Source organism: Hippoglossus hippoglossus, chromosome 21 (assembly GCF_009819705.1).
Source record: "Hippoglossus hippoglossus isolate fHipHip1 chromosome 21, fHipHip1.pri, whole genome shotgun sequence".
Taxonomy (NCBI): Eukaryota; Metazoa; Chordata; class Actinopteri; order Pleuronectiformes; family Pleuronectidae; genus Hippoglossus; species Hippoglossus hippoglossus.
Genome location: NC_047171.1, coordinates 8,198,865 through 8,220,034, shown reverse-complemented (window position 1 = coordinate 8,220,034; position 21,170 = coordinate 8,198,865). Strand labels below are relative to the sequence as shown.

The 21,170-nt window shown below is 37.0% G+C and overlaps 5 protein-coding genes across 5 annotated transcripts; all 5 read left to right on the top strand.

Moving 5' to 3' along the window:
• The first annotated feature begins 1,577 nt into the window (after positions 1 to 1,577).
• Positions 1,578 to 2,507, top strand: LOC117754870 (olfactory receptor 11H6-like). The gene has a single exon (XM_034574209.1). It carries the CDS (start codon positions 1,578 to 1,580, stop codon positions 2,505 to 2,507), a length of 930 nt encoding a protein of 309 aa, XP_034430100.1.
• A 1,987-nt stretch (positions 2,508 to 4,494) lies between these two features.
• Positions 4,495 to 5,430, top strand: LOC117754886 (olfactory receptor 142-like). The gene has a single exon (XM_034574222.1). The coding sequence runs from the start codon at positions 4,501 to 4,503 to the stop codon at positions 5,428 to 5,430; it is 930 nt and encodes a 309-aa protein (XP_034430113.1). The 5' UTR covers positions 4,495 to 4,500.
• Positions 5,431 to 7,192: 1,762 nt separating this feature from the next.
• Positions 7,193 to 8,122, top strand: LOC117754889 (olfactory receptor 6N1-like). The gene has a single exon (XM_034574232.1). It carries the CDS (start codon positions 7,193 to 7,195, stop codon positions 8,120 to 8,122), a length of 930 nt encoding a protein of 309 aa, XP_034430123.1.
• Positions 8,123 to 11,009: 2,887 nt separating this feature from the next.
• LOC117754819 (olfactory receptor 11H6-like) lies at positions 11,010 to 11,939 on the top strand. Its single transcript, XM_034574102.1, has one exon. It carries the CDS (start codon positions 11,010 to 11,012, stop codon positions 11,937 to 11,939), a length of 930 nt encoding a protein of 309 aa, XP_034429993.1.
• Positions 11,940 to 13,809: 1,870 nt separating this feature from the next.
• LOC117754818 (olfactory receptor 13-like) lies at positions 13,810 to 14,739 on the top strand. The gene has a single exon (XM_034574101.1). The coding sequence runs from the start codon at positions 13,810 to 13,812 to the stop codon at positions 14,737 to 14,739; it is 930 nt and encodes a 309-aa protein (XP_034429992.1).
• Positions 14,740 to 21,170: the final 6,431 nt, after the last annotated feature.

Below are 21,170 nucleotides of genomic sequence, written 5' to 3'. Positions count from 1 at the left end.
TACTTTCAAATATTTCAATAATTTTTTGTCATATGGTACAGCCCTAGTGTCTGTGTATGTGTGTGTGTGACTCTGATGTTTTCTTATCACTCACAGTTAGAACTGATATGTTCCTGGATAAACGGGGAGTCGCTTCTTCTGCAACAATAAAGTTAAAACACAGGCTGCGCCATAATCTGCAGGAACTGATAACCACATGTATTTAGTTATTAATCGATGATGTGGGATCATGACTCTGGATCATTCCGCTCACTTTACCCTGATGTCCTGACTGTTTGGCCACGTTACATCTCGTGTTGTGTCGCAGGGTTTATGTGTGTCCTAATAACTTGTGACCAGTGATGGTGTTTAATGTTAAAGTGTAAAGTGATCGCAGGTCACAGGAGTGAGGAGGAAGCTTTTAATGAGTGTCTGTCCTGAAGCAGCGGTGGAAAACTGCCAAAACAATGAACGTAGCTGAAATGTTCAATCACTGCATCGATGCAGTGGTTCACCTCTATGCAGGAGCCCAAACATTAACACCTGTTCTGCTGCTCCTCCTATACTCTGCTGTGTGCTTCAACCTAACATAATGTGGCTTTAACTCTATTCCAGCCACGTTTTATTGTCATCACTCATAAACCGATGGACATGTTTTACAGTCAGCTCTAAATAATAGTTTGTAATGCAAACAAAAGCCCTCTAAACATATTAATATTTTTATTTTTTTATAGATTTCAACTTAAAAGTACATGAACACACCGAAATCATAACAACTTATTCACAACTCTGGGCCTTCTGGGCAGCAGATGAAATTGTGAATGCACAGTTATTATGAGAGGTTTGTTTGTGTTAGCACTTAAACATTTCACATTAAAACACATGAGTAGATTCAAGTAACACAAAGTCAGTTTCAGTTACCTTCTTGTGTGGCATGTTTGAACACTACTAAATTGTGTGTTCCTCAGTTCAGATACACCGTGCAGGAGGAGGCCACTCAGCATTTCCTGGTTTTATGGTATGATGTCATAGATGAGGTCACTGGACCGAACCAAGTGGAAGGGGTTTTTGCTCCAGGAAGAACGGGGGCCATGGTTTCACACTATTGCACTGATCAGTATTGATATGCAGCATTTAAAATAAATCTTAATTAATATACCTCACTGTTACACACAATGTGTTTTCATGAGTAAGACTGAATGAAAACAAAATGTATTTGACTTTAACTTTAAGTTACAGTATATAACTTATGTTATTTTGTTAAATCGCAAATGTCCTCATTGTGGGACTAATAAAGACTTATCTTATCTTATCTTATCTTATCTTATCTTATCTCATCTTATCTTATCTCATGCTGTCAAACTAGCTTTGTGTTTTGTTCACTTCTACACTTGCTCAACAAAAAACTTTTTTTAATTCCCATTAGTTTTGTTGTTGTTGCCGAAGCTGTTATTAATAGAAGGTGTAGAGGGAGGTCGAGACTTTTTAAGGGATGTGACCACATCACACTTCAACCCTCCTACTCTGTCACCACGGATGATACGACACAGGAATTGTAGAGTCTGAAGAGAGAGGTGTGATGATTATTTTATCTGATCATGGAAAATGTTTCTATCGTTAGAAATTTCATTCTGGTCGGTTTCAACGAGTCATTTAGTTACAGAATAACGCTCTTCTCACTCACTTTACTGTATTACTGTATGATTCTGTTTTTCAACATCTCTCTCATTGCCATCATTATCTTAGATGAAAACCTGCATGAACCGATGTACATCTTGTTGTGCAGTTTTTGTTTTAATGGACTTTACGGGACCACAGGTTTCTATCCTAAATTTCTTCTAGATCTGCTGTCGCCTGCTCCTGAAATCTCCTATGCAGGATGTCTCCTCCAGGCTTTTGTCATGTACTCGTTTGCCTGCTGTGAGTTGTCCATTCTAGCAGTTATGGCCTATGACAGGTACCTGGCTATATGCCGACCGCTGCACTATCACTCTCTGATGTCCAAGAGGAGGCTCTCTCAGCTGGTGTGTTTCTCCTGGCTCACACCTTTCTGTATTTTCTCCATCAATGTCGGGCTAACGTCCAGACTGAAGCTGTGTGGCAATAACTTACAGAAACTCTTTTGTGTGAACTGGGTCATCGTTAAACTCGCCTGCTCTGAAGCCGACACATTTTCAAACCAGGCAATTGCATATTGTATAATTTTAATCTATTGCTTTCATGGGTTTTTCATCATTTGGTCGTACATGCATCTTATTAGAACTTGCGTGAGGTCCAAAGACGACAGTAGAAAGTTCATGCAGACGTGTGTGCCCCATTTGACCTCCTTACTCACTTTCGCAGTCACAACGACTTTTGATCTGATGTTCATGAGATTCGGTTTCACAGGTTTGCCTCAGGACCTTCAAAACTTCATCTCTCTCGAATTTCTCCTCATTTCGCCTTTTGTAAATCCTCTAATATACGGATTTAAACTGAACAAAATACGAAACAGAATTCTGCGTTTAGTTCGTGAGGGAGGAAAATGACCAACTGCACTGATTGAATATTCATCACTGATCTCTGGATTAAGAATTTAATTAAAATGTCTGCAGAATGTTTACATGCCTGATAAATATATGTTGACGAAGATATATTGTAATGTGCAAGTTTACAGTATTTGTTAACCCACAATGTGCCATGTTATACATATTTATAAATGTTATATACTTAACAACATACTGGAACTCTTGGAAGTGTGTCTGTTACCTAAGACGGGTCAAAACATCCTTTTATTGCATCTGATACACTTGTTTGTGGACATTTATATGTATAACTAACTAACTTTCTGCAGATACTTAAAGTTTTAACTGCAGTTTTAAAAACGAACCAACTGCACTGACTGAATCTACCGATAGAAAATATAAACATTTGTCAGTAATCTAAAAACAATGACATACATGTGTGCCCACATTTTTATAAAGCTAGTGAATGTGTCATTATCATGAGCATACATGGAGCCCATGGTGACTTAATTTAAAACAGATATTTTGTACTTGTCACTGTAGGAAACACACGTTTTCTTTTGCTGATAAGTTCACTATATATATCCTCTATACATATATATGACCCTATCTAGTGAAGTAGGGGTTAGTGAATGAGTGGGTGACTTCGGACAGAGCCTGTGACTGACTGACAACAGAGTTCCACTGACCTAGATGTTCAAACTAGAAAGTGGTTCAGGCCACATTGCTCCGTCTGAAGAGAGAAACCTATCCGAGCCCAAGAGGCAGTGTTTTGTTTTGTGTGTCTGAACCCAGCAGGAGCCGAATGCAGTTAATATAAGCTGCACTGAGGCTGTACTGTATTTGCTTGTTTTCTATAATTGCAGAAAACTACAGTGTAAAAATATCAAGTTTATAGTCCAGCTAACGAGACCGAACCTGACCCAAACCCTAACATCATTTCAAAAGCTTTGTTGAAACCCGACCCGACCGATGGTATCCACACTCCAGAGCAAAAAGCAAACAAGGAGAGGTAATTGCACATTAAGGGCGGGGGCAGGTAATCAGGGAGGAACAGCAAATGACCTGAAACGAGATGAGATGTGAGTATTAAAATAAAACTGGAAACAACACAACATACATGAGGAATAATTTAGAAAAGTAACTTGGCAAACTTCACCTTTATTTATACATTTATTAATGTATGTATTTATTTATTTATCCTTTTATTTATCCTTTTATACAATTATTTATGTATTTATATATATAGTTTTGGCCCAGAAAACCCTCCATAGTCATAAAGACTAGATGAGTATGTATATAAATACAGACCATTTATCATAACTGACCTGGAAAATTTCCTGCAGCGATCCTAATAGGTGAAATACAAATTCTGGAAAATGTCCAGAGCCCATTTTCCGCACATTTTCTGGCAATTATGTCTGAAAACAGCATAAAAGGAAAAGGCAGAAGCTAAGTTTACTGGACATATTAAATCAGGCATTTAAATCAACAGTTTCCTTTTCTATTTCCCTGCTGCATTTCCATTGATTTAATTTGTCCATGAAGCGTGTGAACATGAATTGTTTTAGACATTTGAACGAACAACCAATGGGGCCTTTATTATTGTGAGGAGTCTGTGATACTGATAATCCTTTTCTCGTAATTAGTTACATAATAATGCAATTGTTTTATCTCATAGTTACAAATTAAAAAAATGTCTGGTAATTTAATAGGTTATTAAACACTGCTGTTTGAAATTCTGATAGTTTGTCAGTAATTATGGTTAAACTTCAAATATTACTGTTTAAATACTTGTTTTTGCAAAATAAAGTAAATAGAAGGATCAGGTTACTGATTGTGACACCAGAGTTTGAATTCCCTGATGCATCATCGTCGTCGAAGTTGTTTTTAAAAGATGGTGTGGAAGGAGGAGCGAGTCAGACCAGGCAGCTCAGTGTAAGGCCTCCGTCTGTGATCTCTCACTGTTTGATGTAACATTGGAAAGGTAACATTTTGAAGATTTATTTCTCTGATCATGGATAATGTTTCTGTTGTGAGAGTTTTCACCCTCTCTGGGATAAATGAGACGATGAACTACAAGCTTGCCATCTTCTCGATCACTTTACTGTATTACTGTATGATTCTGTTTTTCAACATCTCTCTCATCGCCATCATTATCTCAGATGAAAACTTGCATGAACCGATGTACATCTTGTTGTGCAGTTTTTGTTTTAATGGACTTTACGGGACCACAGGTTTCTACCCTAAATTTCTTCTAGATCTGCTGTCGCCTGTTCAGGAAATCTCCTATGCAGGATGTCTCCTCCAGGCTTTTGTCATGTACTCGTTTGCCTGCTGTGAGATGTCCAATCTAGCAGTTATGGCCTATGACAGGTACCTGGCTATATGTCGACCGCTGCACTATCACTCTCTGATGTCCAAGAGGAGGCTCTCTCAGCTGGTGTGTTTCTCCTGGCTCACACCTTTCTGTATTTTCTCCATCAGTGTTATACTGACGTCCAGACTCAGGTTATGTGGCTCGAAAATCCCAAAACTCTTTTGTGTGAACTGGGTCATATATAAACTCGCCTGCTCTGAAGCCGACACCCTTTCAAATAATATCCTCTCATATGCAACCATTATCATTTACGTGTGTCACGGGTTTTTCGTCGTTTGGACGTACATGCATCTGATTACAAACAGCGTAAAGTCCAAAGACGGCAGGGTCAAGTTCATGCAGACGTGTGTGCCCCATTTGATTTCTATGATCACGTTCCTTGTTGTGATAGTTTTTGATGTGATGTACATGCGGTTTGGCTCCACAGATTTGCCTCAGGGCCTTCAAAACTTCATCGCTATAGAATTTCTCCTCATTCCTCCGCTCATGAATCCTCTAATATACGGATTCAAACTGACCAAAATACGAAATAGAATTCTGTTATTAATTCACGGTGGAAGAAAATGACCTTTTATCTGATTTACTTTTTGTTTTTTTCATGTAAATGAAACGAAACAGATTAATCTAAGAGGAAGTAATGCAACAGATGTAATTCTGTAATGTTTATTCAGAGTCTAACTAAGGTTAGTTCAAGGCTCATGTTTAAAGAATTCAGTGTGTTTGCTTTAAGATGATGTTTGGGTCACGTCAGGATGATTCAGGTTGTTCCCAATGAGGACTGCATACCTCAGTATAAACTGAATATTGTAAGATCTTGACATTACTATGTAAAGTGGCTTGATATAATTTATGTTGTGATTTGGCGCAATACAAATCCAATTCAATTCAAATACGTGTTTGCTACAAAAGCGTTATGTAGCATATCAATGCATTAACTTCTCCTCATTGGCTTTCAGTAAATTGTAGAATTGATTTTAAGTGTTTATTGCTGACTTTAAAGGCCCTTTCTGGACTTGCACCTAATTACATGTCAGATCTTTTCACACTATGTGTGCCTGGTCGTAACCTGAGGTCCTCAGCTCACCATTCCACATTCCCGGCAGAGGACCTATTTGATAATTTAATAATGTTTTATTTTATCTTGTTTTTACTCTTGTCTCATCTGTAAAAAAAAAATCTGTATCTTTGCTTTACTACTGTGATATCTTCAAATTGTTTGTCTTAAATTTTTCATTGTAAATGTTTAAAACATTTTATAACTGTGTTTTGAAAGTGCTATATAAATAATGTCTATTTTTGACGTTTACTATGAATATTGTTATTACTATAATAATAATAATCGTATTATTACTATTGTGTTGGTGTTCAGAGCCTTTAAATCAAATTTGTTCCACTTTTGTTTTCATTTCAATAATATTCTCAATCTTCCTCAACAAAGAACAACTCAATGGGAGTGTCTCAAGTGGACAACAACACAGTGACTGTTTACGTGGATACGACACTGCCCCCTAATGAGCTGTGATGTTGGATGCAGTAAAGACTTTATCCCCAAGAATGACTTATCTAGCTGTTCCCAAAATGACGGGTTCTCAATCACAATTTGAGGAATAAGAAATCAAAGGAGATTCTCTTGGTTTAAAAAAAATAATTCAGGACTTAGGAAAAAGAATTTAGAAAACAATATTTCTCACACAAACATTTGTGTCACTTTAATAATAATTGTATTTCTGTTGAATTGAGAGTCAACTCTGGTCTTATTATCTGGTCAAATTAAAATTTGAATTTAATGCTCAGCTCTTTAATAACACTGAGTATCACACATGCATGTGGTAATATAACAAATTTGCCACCTTTGTTTCACACTATTCCACTGATCAGTGTTGAAATGCTGCATCTAAAATGTTAGCAATCTTAATTAATATACCTCACTGTTACACACAATGTGTTTTCATGAGTAAGACTTAATGAAAACAAAACTTATTTGACTTAAACTTTATATTATTTTGTTAAATTCCAAATGTCCTCATTGTGGGACTAATAAAGACTTATCTTATCTTATCTTATCTTATCTTATCTTATCTAATGTTGTCAAACTAGCTTTGTGTTTTGTTCACTTCTACACTTGCTCAACAGAGATTTTTTTTTTATTCCCATTAGTTTTGTTGTTGTTGCCGAAGCTGTTATTAATAGAAGGTGTAGAGGGAGGGTGAGACTTTTTAAGGGATGTGACCACATCACACTTCAACCCTCCTACTCTGTCACCACGGATGATACAACACAGGAATTGTAGAGTCTGAAGAGAGAGGTGTGATGATTATTTTATCTGATCATGGAAAATGTTTCTATCATTAGAAATTTCATTCTGGTCGGTTTCAACGAGTCATTTAGTTACAGAATAACGCTCTTCTCACTCACTTTACTGTATTACTGTATGATTCTGTTTTTCAACATCTCTCTCATTGCCATCATTATCTTAGATGAAGACCTGCATGAACCGATGTACATCTTGTTGTGCAGTTTTTGTTTTAATGGACTTTACGGGACCACAGGTTTCTACCCTAAATTTCTTCTAGATCTGCTGTCGCCTGTTCAGGAAATCTCCTATGCAGGATGTCTCCTCCAGGCTCTTGTCATGTACTCGTTTGCCTGCTGTGAGATGTCCATTCTAGCAGTTATGGCCTATGACAGGTACCTGGCTATATGTCGACCGCTGCACTATCACTCTCTGATGTCCAAGAGGAGGCTCTCTCAGCTGGTGTGTTTCTCCTGGCTCACACCTTTCTGTATTTTCTCCATCAATGTCGGGCTAACGTCCAGACTGAAGCTGTGTGGCACAAACTTACAGAAACTCTTTTGTGTGAACTGGGTCATCGTTAAACTCGCCTGCTCTGAAGCCGACACATTTTCAAACGAGGCAGTTTCATATATTATAATTTTAATCTATTTCTTTCATGGAGTTTTCATCATTTGGACATACATGCATCTTATTAGAACTTGTGTGAGGTCCAAAGACGACAGTAGAAAGTTCATGCAGACGTGTCTGCCCCATTTTATTTCTATGATCACGTTCATTGTTGTGATAGTTTTTGATTTGATGTACATGCGGTTTGGCTCCACAGATTTGCCTCAGGGCCTTCAAAACTTCATCGCTATAGAATTTCTCCTCATTCCTCCGCTCATGAATCCTCTAATATACGGATTCAAACTGACCAAAATACGAAATAGAATTCTGTTATTAATTCACGGTGGAAGAAAATGACCTTTTATCTGATTTACTTTTAGTTTTTTCATGTAAAAGCAACAAAACTGATTAATCTTCGTCAGGAGGAAGTAATGCAACAGATGTAATTCTGTAATGTTTATTCAGAGTCTAACTAAGGTTAGTTCAAGGCTCATGTTTAAAGAATTCAGTGTGTTTGCTTTAAGATGATGTTTGGGTCACGTCAGGATGATTCAGGTTGTTCCCAATGAGGACTGCATACCTCAGTATAAACTGAATATTGTAAGATCTTGACATTACTATGTAAAGTGGCTTGATATAATTTATGTTGTGATTTGGCGCAATACAAATCCAATTCAATTCAAATACGTGTTTGCTACAAAAGCGTTATGTAGCATATCAATGCATTAACTTCTCCTCATTGGCTTTCAGTAAATTGTAGAATTGATTTTAAGATTTTATTGCTGACTTTAAAGGCCCTTTCTGGACTTGCACCTAATTACATGTCAGATCTTTTCACACTATGTGTGCCTGGTCGTAACCTGAGGTCCTCAGCGGAGGCAGAGGACCTCAGGGGACCGGACCTTTTCTGTCAGGGCTCCGTGAGCAGATCTGTCTGAATCTCTCTTAAAGACACCTTTTAAAGTTAGCTTTCTCCTAGTGCTCATCGTACTGTCTTTTTTAATAGTATAATAATGTTTTATTTTATCTTGTTTTTACTCTTGTCTCATTTGTAAAAAAAAAAAATCTGGATCTTTGCTTTATTGCTGTGATATCTTCAAATTGCTTTTAAATAGTTTCTTATTATTTGTCTTCAATTTTTCATTGTAAATGTTTAAAACACTTTATAACTGTCTTTTGAAAGGTGATATATAAATAAATAATGTCTATTTTTAATGTTTACTATGAATATTGTTATAACTATAATAATATTATTATTATTATTAAGATTATTACAGTTTTTATCCTTTTAGTTGGTTATGTTACATGTAGTGGACATGTTACAGTTTCTACATCATGCAATCTAATACTGTATCTCTCAAACATTGACATCACATCAGGAGATTCTCTAAAATATTTTTATCAAAATAAATTTGCTTCAACATTATATTCTAGGAGTGGAGATTTTGTTTGTACCTTAATATGAATATAAATAGTTTAATATTTGAGTTTTTGGTCGGCATGGTTTGAGGTGCGACCTTGATTAACACTTTACTCTTCTTTTCCTCAGTTGAACAAAGATAAAACTGAAGTTTTTGGAGACAGGGAGGAAAAATGAAAAGTCAGTGCTCAGGTCATGTTTGTGTTGGTGTTCAGAGCCTTTAAATCAAATTTGTTCCACTTTTGTTTTCATTTCAATAATATTCTCAATCTTCCTCAACAAAGAACAACTCAATGGGAGTGTCTCAAGTGGACAACAACACAGTGACTGTTTACGTGGATACGACACTGCCCCCTAATGAGCTGTGATGTTGGATGCAGTAAAGACTTCATCCCCAAGAATGACTTATCTAGCTGTTCCCAAAATGATGGGTTCTCAATCACAATTTGAGGAATAAGAAATCAAAGGAGATTCTCTTGGTTCAAAAAAAATAATTCAGGACTTAGGAAAAAGAATTTAGAAAACAATATTTCTCACACAAACATTTGTGTCACTTTAATAATAATTGTATTTCTGTTGAATTGAGAGTCAACTCTGGTCTTTCTGTAAGTTTAATTCTGCATCTGGAGATGGACTCACAACATTCAGGTACATGAGATGGACGAGTGAGGACAGAGACAAGTCAGTGTCAGTGTTGTATACCTGCTGTCACTCACACATCATGAGTCATATGATCTTTTAATAATAACTTTATTTGTATGTCACTTATCTAGACAAGGTTACAAAGTGCTTCTCAAAATCTATGGCAAAAAAAATGAATGAATAAAAATAAAAGGTTTTCAATTCAGTTCAATTTTAAAGGTCAAATCATAACATATTGAGGAGGAAAAAACTCCCTCATTCACGGGAAGAAACCTCCAACAGAACCAGACTCAGTGTGGGCAGACATCTGCCTCGACTGGTTGGGGTGAACGGAGGGAAATGGGGAAGGGGAGAGAGAGAGAGCAGGTGTCAGGTGTTTCGGCCTTTTAATCGCATAAACGTTAAAATAACTAATAAAAACTAAACTTACTGTAAAAATTAACACTTAAACAAAATTCAGTGGTTACAGCCACTAGGGGGCGATCAAGATTCTTTCGGCTTCACTTTTAAAGGGGCCGTCATGTCGTCCATCTTTACTTACACTCTATGGTCATAATATTAAACATAATCAGGAACTCTAGCCATGTATGAAAGTGTATACAGTAGCTAATATGAGTCGTGTGTTGTTGGTGTAAAACAAATTAAAATTTGAATTTAAAGCTCAGCTCTTTAATAACACTGAGTATCAGTGTGGTAATATAACAAACTTTGCTGCCATGGTTTCACACTATTCCACTGATCAGTATTGAAATGCTGCATTTAAAATAAATCTTAATTAATATACCTCACTGTTACACACAATGTGTTTCATGAGTAAGACTGAATGAAAACACAACTTATTTGACTTTAAGTTATTTTATTCAATTGCAACCTTCCTCATTGTGGGACTAATAAAGACTTATCTTATCTTATCTTATCTTATCTTATCTTAACTCATGTTGTCAAACTAGCTTTGTGTTTTGTTCACTTCTACACTTGCTCAACAAAAAACTTTTTTTTATTCCCATTAGTTTTGTTGTTGTTGCCGAAGCTGTTATTAATAGAAGGTGTAGAGGGAGGTCGAGACTTTTTAAGGGATGTGACCACATCACACTTCAACCCTCCTACTCTGTCACCACGGATGATACGACACAGGAATTGTAGAGTCTGAAGAGAGAGGTGTGATGATTATTTTATCTGATCATGGAAAATGTTTCTATCGTTAGAAATTTCATTCTGGTCGGTTTCAACGAGTCATTTAGTTACAGAATAACGCTCTTCTCACTCACTTTACTGTATTACTGTATGATTCTGTTTTTCAACATCTCTCTCATTGCCATCATTATCTTAGATGAAAACCTGCATGAACCGATGTACATCTTGTTGTGCAGTTTTTGTTTTAATGGACTTTACGGGACCACAGGTTTCTATCCTAAATTTCTTCTAGATCTGCTGTCGCCTGTTCAGGAAATCTCCTATGCAGGATGTCTCCTCCAGGCTCTTGTCATGTACTCGTTTGCCTGCTGTGAGTTGTCCATTCTAGCAGTTATGGCCTATGACAGGTACCTGGCTATATGTCGACCGCTGCACTATCACTCTCTGATGTCCAAGAGGAGGCTCTCTCAGCTGGTGTGTTTCTCCTGGCTCACACCTTTCTGTATTTTCTCCATCAATGTCGGGCTAACGTCCAGACTGAAGCTGTGTGGCACAAACTTACAGAAACTCTTTTGTGTGAACTGGGTCATCGTTAAACTCGCCTGCTCTGAAGCCGACACATTTTCAAACGAGGCAGTTTCATATATTATAATTTTAATCTATTGCTTTCATGGGTTTTTCATCATTTGGACGTACATGCATCTTATTAGAACTTGCGTGAGGTCCAAAGACGACAGTAGAAAGTTCATGCAGACGTGTGTGCCCCATTTGATTTCTATGATCACGTTCCTTGTTGTGATAGTTTTTGATTTGATGTACATGCGGTTTGGCTCCACAGATTTGCCCCAGGGCCTTCAAAACTTCATCGCTATAGAATTTCTCCTCATTCCTCCGCTCATGAATCCTCTAATATACGGATTCAAACTGACCAAAATACGAAATAGAATTCTGTTATTAATTCACGGTGGAAGAAAATGACCTTTTATCTGATTTACTTTTAGTTTTTTCATGTAAAAGCAACAAAACTGATTAATCTTCGTCAGGAGGAAGTAATGCAACAGATGTAATTCTGTAATGTTTATTCAGAGTCTAACTAAGGTTAGTTCAAGGCTCATGTTTAAAGAATTCAGTGTGTTTGCTTTAAGATGATGTTTGGGTCACGTCAGGATGATTCAGGTTGTTCCCAATGAGGACTGCATACCTCAGTATAAACTGAATATTGTAAGATCCTGACATTACTATGTAAAGTGGCTTGATATAATTTATGTTGTGATTTGGCGCAATACAAATCCAATTCAATTCAAATACGTGTTTGCTACAAAAGCGTTATGTAGCATATCAATGCATTAACTTCTCCTCATTGGCTTTCAGTAAATTGTAGAATTGATTTTAAGAGTTTATTGCTGACTTTAAAGGCCCTTTCTGGACTTGCACCTAATTACATTTCAGATCTTTTCACACTATGTGTGCCTGGTCGTAACCTGAGGTCCTCAGCTCACCATTCCACATTCCCGGCAGAGGACCTATTTGATAATTTAATAATGTTTTATTTTACCTTGTTTTTACTCTTGTCTCATCTGTAAAAAAAAAAATCTGTATCTTTGCTTTACTACTGTGATATCTTCAAATTGTTTGTCTTCAATTTTTCATTGTAAATGTTTAAAACACTTTATAACTGTGTTTTGAAAGTGCTATATAAATAATGTCTATTTTTAATGTTTACTATGATTATTGTTATTACTATAATAATAATAATCTTATTATTATTGTGTTGGTGTTCAGAGCCAACTGAATACAAATAAAAGGTTTTCAATTGAGTTCAATTTTAAAGGTCAAATCATAACATATTAAGGCGGCGACTGTGGAGGCTAACGGGAAGAAACCTCCAGCAGAACCAGACCCGGTGTGGGCGGACATCTGCCTCGACTGGTTGGGGTGAGCGGAGGAAAATGGGGAAGGGGAGAGGCAGTTTGTAAAGAGGGGAGATAGAGAGGGGGGGCAGGTGTCAGGTGTTTTGGCCTTTTAATCGCATAAACGTTAAAATAACTAATAAAAACTAAACTTAGTCTAAAAATTAACACTTAAACAAAATTCTGTGGTTGCAGCCACCAGGGGCGATCAAGATTCTTTCGGCTTCACTTTTAAAGGGGCCGTCATGTCGTCCATCTTTACTTACACTCTATGGTCATAATATTAAACATAATCAGGAACTCTAGCCATGTATGAAAGTGTATACAGTAGCTAATATGAGTCGTGTGTTGTTGGTGTAAAACAAATAAAATTTTGAATTTAAAGCTCAGCTCTTTAATAACACTGAGTATCAGTGTGGTAATATAACAAACTTTGCTGCCATTGTTTCACACTATTCCACTGATCAGTATTGAAATGCTGCATTTAAAATAAATCTTCATTAATATACCTCACTGTTACACACAATGTGTTTCATGAGTAAGACTGAATGAAAACACAACTTATTTGACTTTAACTTTAATTAATTTTATTCAATTGCAACTTTCCTCACTGTGGGACTAATAAAGCCTCATCTTATCTTATCTTATCTTATCTTATCTTATCTTATCTCATCTTATCTTATCTTATCTCATGTTGTCAAACTAGCTTTGTGTTTTGTTCACTTCTACACTTGCTCAACAAAAAACTTTTTTTTATTCCCATTAGTTTTGTTGTTGTTGCCGAAGCTGTTATTAATAGAAGGTGTAGAGGGAGGTCGAGACTTTTTAAGGGATGTGACCACATCACACTTCAACCCTCCTACTCTGTCACCACGGATGATACGACACAGGAATTGTAGAGTCTGAAGAGAGAGGTGTGATGATTATTTTATCTGATCATGGAAAATGTTTCTATCGTTAGAAATTTCATTCTGGTCGGTTTCAACGAGTCATTTAGTTACAGAATAACGCTCTTCTCACTCACTTTACTGTATTACTGTATGATTCTGTTTTTCAACATCTCTCTCATCGCCATCATTATCTTAGATGAAGACCTGCATGAACCGATGTACATCTTGTTGTGCAGTTTTTGTTTTAATGGACTTTACGGGACCACAGGTTTCTACCCTAAATTTCTTCTAGATCTGCTGTCGCCTGTTCAGGAAATCTCCTATGCAGGATGTCTCCTCCAGGCTTTTGTCATGTACTCGTTTGCCTGCTGTGAGTTGTCCAATCTAGCAGTTATGGCCTATGACAGGTACCTGGCTATATGTCGACCGCTGCACTATCACTCTCTGATGTCCAAGAGGAGGCTCTCTCAGCTGGTGTGTTTCTCCTGGCTCACACCTTTCTGTGTTTTCTCCATCAATGTCGGGCTAACGTCCAGACTGAAGCTGTGTGGCACAAACTTACAGAAACTCTTTTGTGTGAACTGGGTCATCGTTAAACTCGCCTGCTCTGAAGCCGACACATTTTCAAACGAGGCAGTTGCATCTTTTATAATTTTAATCTATTGCTTTCATGGAGTTTTCATCATTTGGACGTACATGCATCTTATTAGAACTTGCGTGAGGTCCAAAGACGACAGTAGAAAGTTCATGCAGACGTGTCTGCCCCATTTGATTTCTATGATCACGTTCCTTGTTGTGATAGTTTTTGATTTGATGTACATGCGGTTTGGCTCCACAGATTTGCCTCAGGGCCTTCAAAACTTCATCGCTATAGAATTTCTCCTCATTCCTCCGCTCATGAATCCTCTAATATACGGATTCAAACTGACCAAAATACGAAATAGAATTCTGTTATTAATTCACGGTGGAAGAAAATGACCTTTTATCTGATTTACTTTTAGTTTTTTTCATGTAAAAGAAACAAAACAGATTAATCTTCGTCAGGAGGAAGTAATGCAACAGATGTAATTCTGTAATGTTTATTCAGAGTCTAACCAAGGTTAGTTCTCCGTGAGCAGATCTGTCTCGTCCTCTTTAAATCTCTCTTAAAGACACCTTTTAAAGTTAGCTTTCTCCTAGTGCTCATCTTACTGTCTATTTTAATAATTTAATAATGTTTTATTTTATCTTGTCTCATCTGTAAAAAAAAAAATCTGTATCTTTGCTTTATTGCTGTGATATCTTCAAATTGCTTTTAAATAATTTCTTATTGTTTGTCTTCAATTTTTCATTGTAAATGTTTAAAACACCTTAACTGTTTTAAAAGATGCTATATAAATAAATAATGTCTATTGTTAATGTTTACTATGATTATTGTTGTTACTATAATAATAATAATAATAAGATTATTATTATTATTAAGATTATTACAGTTTTTATCCTTTTAGTTGGTTATGTTACATGTAGTGGACATGTTATAGTTTCTACATCATACAATCTAATACTGTATCTCTCAAACATTAACATCACATCACGGGATTCTCTAAAATATTTTTATAAAAAGAAATATGATTCAACATTATATTCTTATATATGTTTGTGCCTTAATATGAATATAAATAGTTTGTTATTTTAGTTTTTGGTCGGCATGGTTTGAGTGGCGACCTTGATTAACACTTTACTCTTCTTTTCTTGGATGGGTGAGAAGTTTTTGGAGACAGGGAGGAAAAATTAAAAGTCAGCGCTCAGGTCATGTTTGTGTTGGTGTTCAGAGCCTTTAAATCTAATTTGTTCCACTTTTGTTTTCATTTCAATAATATTCTCAATCTTCCTCAACATACAACAACTCAATGGGAGTGTCTCAAGTGGACAACAACACAGTGACTGTTTACGTGGATACGACACTGCCCCCTAATGAGCTGTGATGTTGGATGCAGTAAAGACTTTATCCCCAAGAATGACTTATCTAGCTGTTCCCAAAATGACATGTTCTCAATCAGAATTTGAGGAATAAGGAATCAAAGGAGATTCTCTGGGTTTAAAAAAAAAATAATTTAGAAAATATTTCTCACACAAACAGTTGTCACTTAAATAATAATTGTAGCTACAATTTCTGTTGACTTGAGAGTCAACTCTGGTCTTTCTGTAAGTTTAATTCTGCATCTGGAGATGGACTCACAACATTCAGGTACATGAGATGGACGAGTGAGGACAGAGACCAGTCAGTGTCAGTGTTGTATACCTGCTGTCACTCACACATCATGAGTCATATGATCTTTTAATAATAACTTTATTTGTATGTCACTTATCTAGACAAGGTTACGAAGTGCTTCTCAAAATCTATGGCAAAAAAAAAGGAATAAAGAAAAATAAATGGGTTTTCAATTGAGTTCAATTTTAAAGGCCAAATAATAACATATTAAGGCGGAAAAAACTCCCTCATTAACAGGAAGAAACCTCCAACAGAACCAGACTCAGTGTGGGCAGACATCTGCCTCGACTGGTTGGGGTGAGCGGAGGAAAATGGGGAAGAGAGGAGAGGCGGTTGGCAAAAAGGGGAGAGAAGAGAGATGGGGGGGGGAAGAGAGAGAGAGAGAGAGAGGAGCAGTTGTGTAACCATCATATTTAATTTCTGTCAGGGGTCAGGTGTCAGGTGTTTCGACCTTTTAATCGCATAAACGTTAAAAGCCAAACCAGAGGGGACGCTGAGGCTAAATCTGACTGGCTACTGGCTAAACAGTAGATCAGACATCATTACCTCTAAGCCTGGTTAAACTAAACACCTACTGTCATAGGCAGCAGAGTCAAAGGCTGTCCTGTTTAAGAAACTACATAACAAATGTGTTATCTTCCCTCTGAGACAAGCTGGTAACTTGATGTTTGTGAATTTTTATTTCTTACACAAGAGTGAGCGAGGTTTCATCACATTTTCAGCGGTTAGATAATCCAGGTCAGAGCGTAGCCAAAGATTATTTAGGATTTAGACGTTCCCATCTCACAATTCTCTTTCAAAAGGGTTTAGAGAAGCTTTATTTATCTATACAATAGCAGAGTTTTATCCACATAAAGGGCAGTGGACATAAGCTGTGAGAGTGCACTTTTAACCGCCTGCACAATCATTTGGTTTCTACCCGTTTCTTTTCCCCTCTCTCTTGTTCTGGAGACTCCAGTCTTTCACATTTCCCACAACACCTCTGTGTCCTCATCTTCTGCACAAACACGTGTGGGTTAGAGCTGGAGTCTGTGTCCACTCCTCTCCAGGAAGGAACCTGTGTGTTACCAAGCAGCCCTCCACAGACCACCCTCTCAGTACCTGCTGAATATCACTGTCATCTAACAGCTCAACAGCTCCCTCTACTGTCCACTCCCTGCCTCTGTGGCAGCTGATGTGACCATAAAGAAATAAGGAAGACATGAAGGTACATTTCTTCTCTGTGTTCTTCTCACTAGTGTGAAGAGGGAAAAATGTCCATAAGGCCCCTAAGAACAAAATAAACGATCATGCTCGGTTATAAGCAGACGTGTGTGTTTGTTGTTTTACTGAAACATCTGAGCGTCACTTTTTGTTGTGTCCTCTTCTTCCTATGAGAAACAATACTGAACATATTCCATTTAATAGCTGTGTGTGTTGATGCTTCAGTGAACTATTCACATTCTAGTCGTTGAGCCTCGACCCTGCCAGGTCAAAAAAAGTCAGTGAGTACCAACTACTTGGAGTAAATCCTTGTTACTGCGCTTAATTCATTATCATTTATGGATTTATTAGGAGATTTGTAGACTGATTTCTATCAGTTTTCATTGATGAGTTGAATTACAGTTCTGTAATGTCATATCTTTGTACATATTTTTGTAGGCAAACCTAAATTCTACATGTATATTATTCATTTCTTATCAAAACTATTCACAATAATTTACTATTCATTTTCAATTGTACAATAAATTTATATTTGAAGCCAATATGTGATTTTGAGGGTGAACAAACTGGAAGAAGAGACATAGAAAGTTCTTGGCTCAAAATTACATCAGTTAAACTCTTATTTTAGAAACTTAACTTAATTGTTGCTTATTTCATTATGAATGTTTAAAGTTGTCTTAAAAGTTTTCATGAACTTCAAGTCAAGCTATTTGCACATAGCTATGTATATATATATATATATATATATATATATATATATATATACATACATATATATACATATATATATATACATATATATATATATATATATATATATATATATATATATATATACATACATACACACACATACATATATATACATACACACACATATATATATATATATACACACACACATACATGTTGACAAAAGAGCCACAGTCTTTGAGCTTCCTCAGAAAGCCTTTTATTCAGATTCAAATTCAGTTAATGCCACAGCTGTTGCATTGCCAGTCTTTAAAAGAGTCCCTGAGTCAGAATTAACTTGATTCAGTGACTGTGCAATGATGCACATCATGCAAAAAGTAATGACTACAGTAAGAAACCATGATTAATTACAAAGTCAGTGAAAAATGCCCGGTGAGCATCGTCTGTGACTACAGCCTTCTCGTTTTAATTAGAGGCATCGCTGAAGGTATTCACAGCTCCAGACCTGACAGGTGAGACAGCGATGAGTAGAACAACCTCTGCAGATGACTTTGTAAACTGCTCCCGTGAGGCCGGCTCCGTTTGACTCTCGCTCTGTAGCTTTTCAACACTGGTTTACATTTGGTTGTAGCCTGAATGCACGGCCGTGTCATTCGAAAGCGCTATTGCAAAATAACAGAAGAGCATCTCGGCCGTTTCTGAAACTGAATGTCACGGCATCATTTACATTATGTACATGTTTATGCCGTCACATTTCTGTGAGTGGATCCGACATGTCCTGTTGGTTTGTCTCATTCGGGTCTACTGCAAAACAACTGCTACATACAACTCTACAAGTTCTAAAAGTGAATGTGACATTCATCATTTAACTTATGTACATATTTTCAGTTTAGTTTCTACATAGCATCACAACATTAGTGACTTTACAGTGTCTTAATGGAAGGTTATGGCTGTGTCATGATCACAAGGAGGAGGAGGAGGATGCCAGTGTGTCTCTGTGAAAATGGCTGCTGAGGATGAAGATAAAACATGGAGGGTGGAAAACCTACTTTCCTCTCACTTTAACTGCAGTGCAAACAGAGAAACTCACAAATCCAAAGAAGTCAAGAGTAAGTGTTGCTTAGTGATGAAATCCTTTAATGTTTAAGTGTTTTTGTTTGAAGAAAACATAAAAACCGCCTTAGAAAACAGAAAAACTGCCACAAGAGGAGCCTCTAACAGAAATATCTTTGAATTTAAAAATCAGTCAATTTCTAATGTTAATTGATTCCAGGAGAAAAATCAGAAAAGAAAAAAAGAAAAGTAAAGCGTCACAATTCGACACCTTCAACTTTTTCACATTATGTTACAGCTTGAAGCTAAAAACATTTAAATCATGTTTCCTCAGATCCCCCTACAATCAATATTCCATAATGACAAAGTGAAAAACAGAGTTAAGGAAGTTTTGCATATGTATTAAAGAAGGAAAACTGAAATATCACATTTAGAAAGTATTTAGAAGTTGTAGTTCCTACAATTGCATCTTTGGCAGCGATCAGAGCCTCAAGTCTTCTGGGTTATTCACACCTCTCCATCTCTGTCAGGTTGGATGGGGACTGTCAGTGCACGGCCATTTTCAGGTCTGTCCACACATCTTCATGTCAGAACTCTGCATGTCTCTCTCAAGCAGATTAACAGAATCGTCCCTAAATCACACCTGTTTCGTCTCGTCTGTCAGTTTGGGGTCATTGTCCTGAAGGAAGACAAACCTAAGGTACAGTCTGAGGTCCTGAGCACTCAGGATCTTCCTCAGCTTTCCCTCCACCCAGAGAAGTTCCTTTGACCTCATAACTTGGTTTGTGCGAGACCAAATCAGTGGAGTTTACCGCATGTGAATTCAAGTTGTAGAAACATCTGAGCCAAAATTTAAGTGACATAGAAACGTGTCCGCAAAATTTATGTCAATGTGATATTTCAGTTTCTCTTTTTCAATAAATTTGCAGGAAAAAAAATTCTAAAATTTGTGTCCTTGTCCTGGTGGAAACATTTCAATGATTTTAGCATAAAGCTGCCAAGTTAAAAAAGTGAAGGACTCTAAATACTTTAAGTGCACTGTAAAAAAAAACATCCAAAGCAAAAACTTTTCTACTGGTTTGAACTGCTGTTGAAAATGAGTTTGAATGACAGGATGGACTGAAGTGCATTTGCATTTGATGCTGCACATTTGTGGAGATTTCTTCAAAGAAAAAGAAAAATTGGCTAAGATCCTAAAGCTTTTCACAAGAATTTGAGGTAAAAGCAACTCCAAGTATCTTTGTGTACAAAAAAGTTGTTAAATTACGAACGTTACTTTATCCATTCTCAGTTCTCGTTATTTCGTTATCTTAAAACTTAAGAACAAGTCACTTGACAGCTAATCCCAGAAACTTGCTTACTATACTGAGGACATTTTTCACATGTTGATCCTTCACTACAACAGGGGCTCAGTTAGCTTCTACATTTTCACACAAAAAAAAAACTAAGCAGCACTGTCTATTAAGGCTTTGCATGAAGTCTGTCTGGGTTGAGAGAGCTCTACAGAAAGGACACAACATATCGCTGCTGACGAGTGACGGGGAAAAACAGAAACTGAAAAGAGAAATGTGAGATACTACATGTGGCACAGCAGGGCGGAGGGGAGGAGAGAGAGCAGGACACAGAATATCCCCTCGTGTTTTGCTACCATTGTTTGAATTTGAGGACCAGGAAATGTAGCGCATGTTGTATGTTAGAGTTAAAAACAACCAACTCTGGGATGAGTGATTCTAAAATGTGTAGAAATGTAAATGCAGCAGCGATGACCAGGTGTCGCTGTGCTGATATCCAGAGAAACAAAGTTGCACACGGAGTGCAGCCTTAAACAAACCCAACACCTTCCTCACTCTCCACTTTAAAAGACTAACAGAGTTCTCAATTATTCATTCATTTTTTAACCAAATGAATGCACTTCCCCCCCCATGCACTGCGGTAATGGCAGGGAGAGAGGGTTGGTATTTCAAACATAACAGAGGGAAGAGGCGGGTGCTGTTTTAAAGGGGCCGGCAAATAAGCAAATCCCTCGCCTGAGCAAGCTTGATTTAAGGCAAAGGTTAAAATATCAGTTCTATATCAGGAAAGCTAAATAATGTGCTAACAGCTGCGAGGCTTCATGGAGACAGTCCGTGACCTTTCTCTGGAATCAACCACCACTCAGCAGCAGATCAGTCACATCAACCAGAGCGGCGTGAGCTGCATTTTAACAGGC

Excerpts from the sequence above, each read along its gene's own strand:
- LOC117754870 (XM_034574209.1), top strand. The coding sequence starts at position 1,578 with ATGGAAAATGTTTCTATCGTTAGAAATTTCATTCTGGTCGGTTTCAAC.
- LOC117754886 (XM_034574222.1), top strand. The coding sequence starts at position 4,501 with ATGGATAATGTTTCTGTTGTGAGAGTTTTCACCCTCTCTGGGATAAAT.
- LOC117754889 (XM_034574232.1), top strand. The coding sequence starts at position 7,193 with ATGGAAAATGTTTCTATCATTAGAAATTTCATTCTGGTCGGTTTCAAC.
- LOC117754819 (XM_034574102.1), top strand. The coding sequence starts at position 11,010 with ATGGAAAATGTTTCTATCGTTAGAAATTTCATTCTGGTCGGTTTCAAC.
- LOC117754818 (XM_034574101.1), top strand. The coding sequence starts at position 13,810 with ATGGAAAATGTTTCTATCGTTAGAAATTTCATTCTGGTCGGTTTCAAC.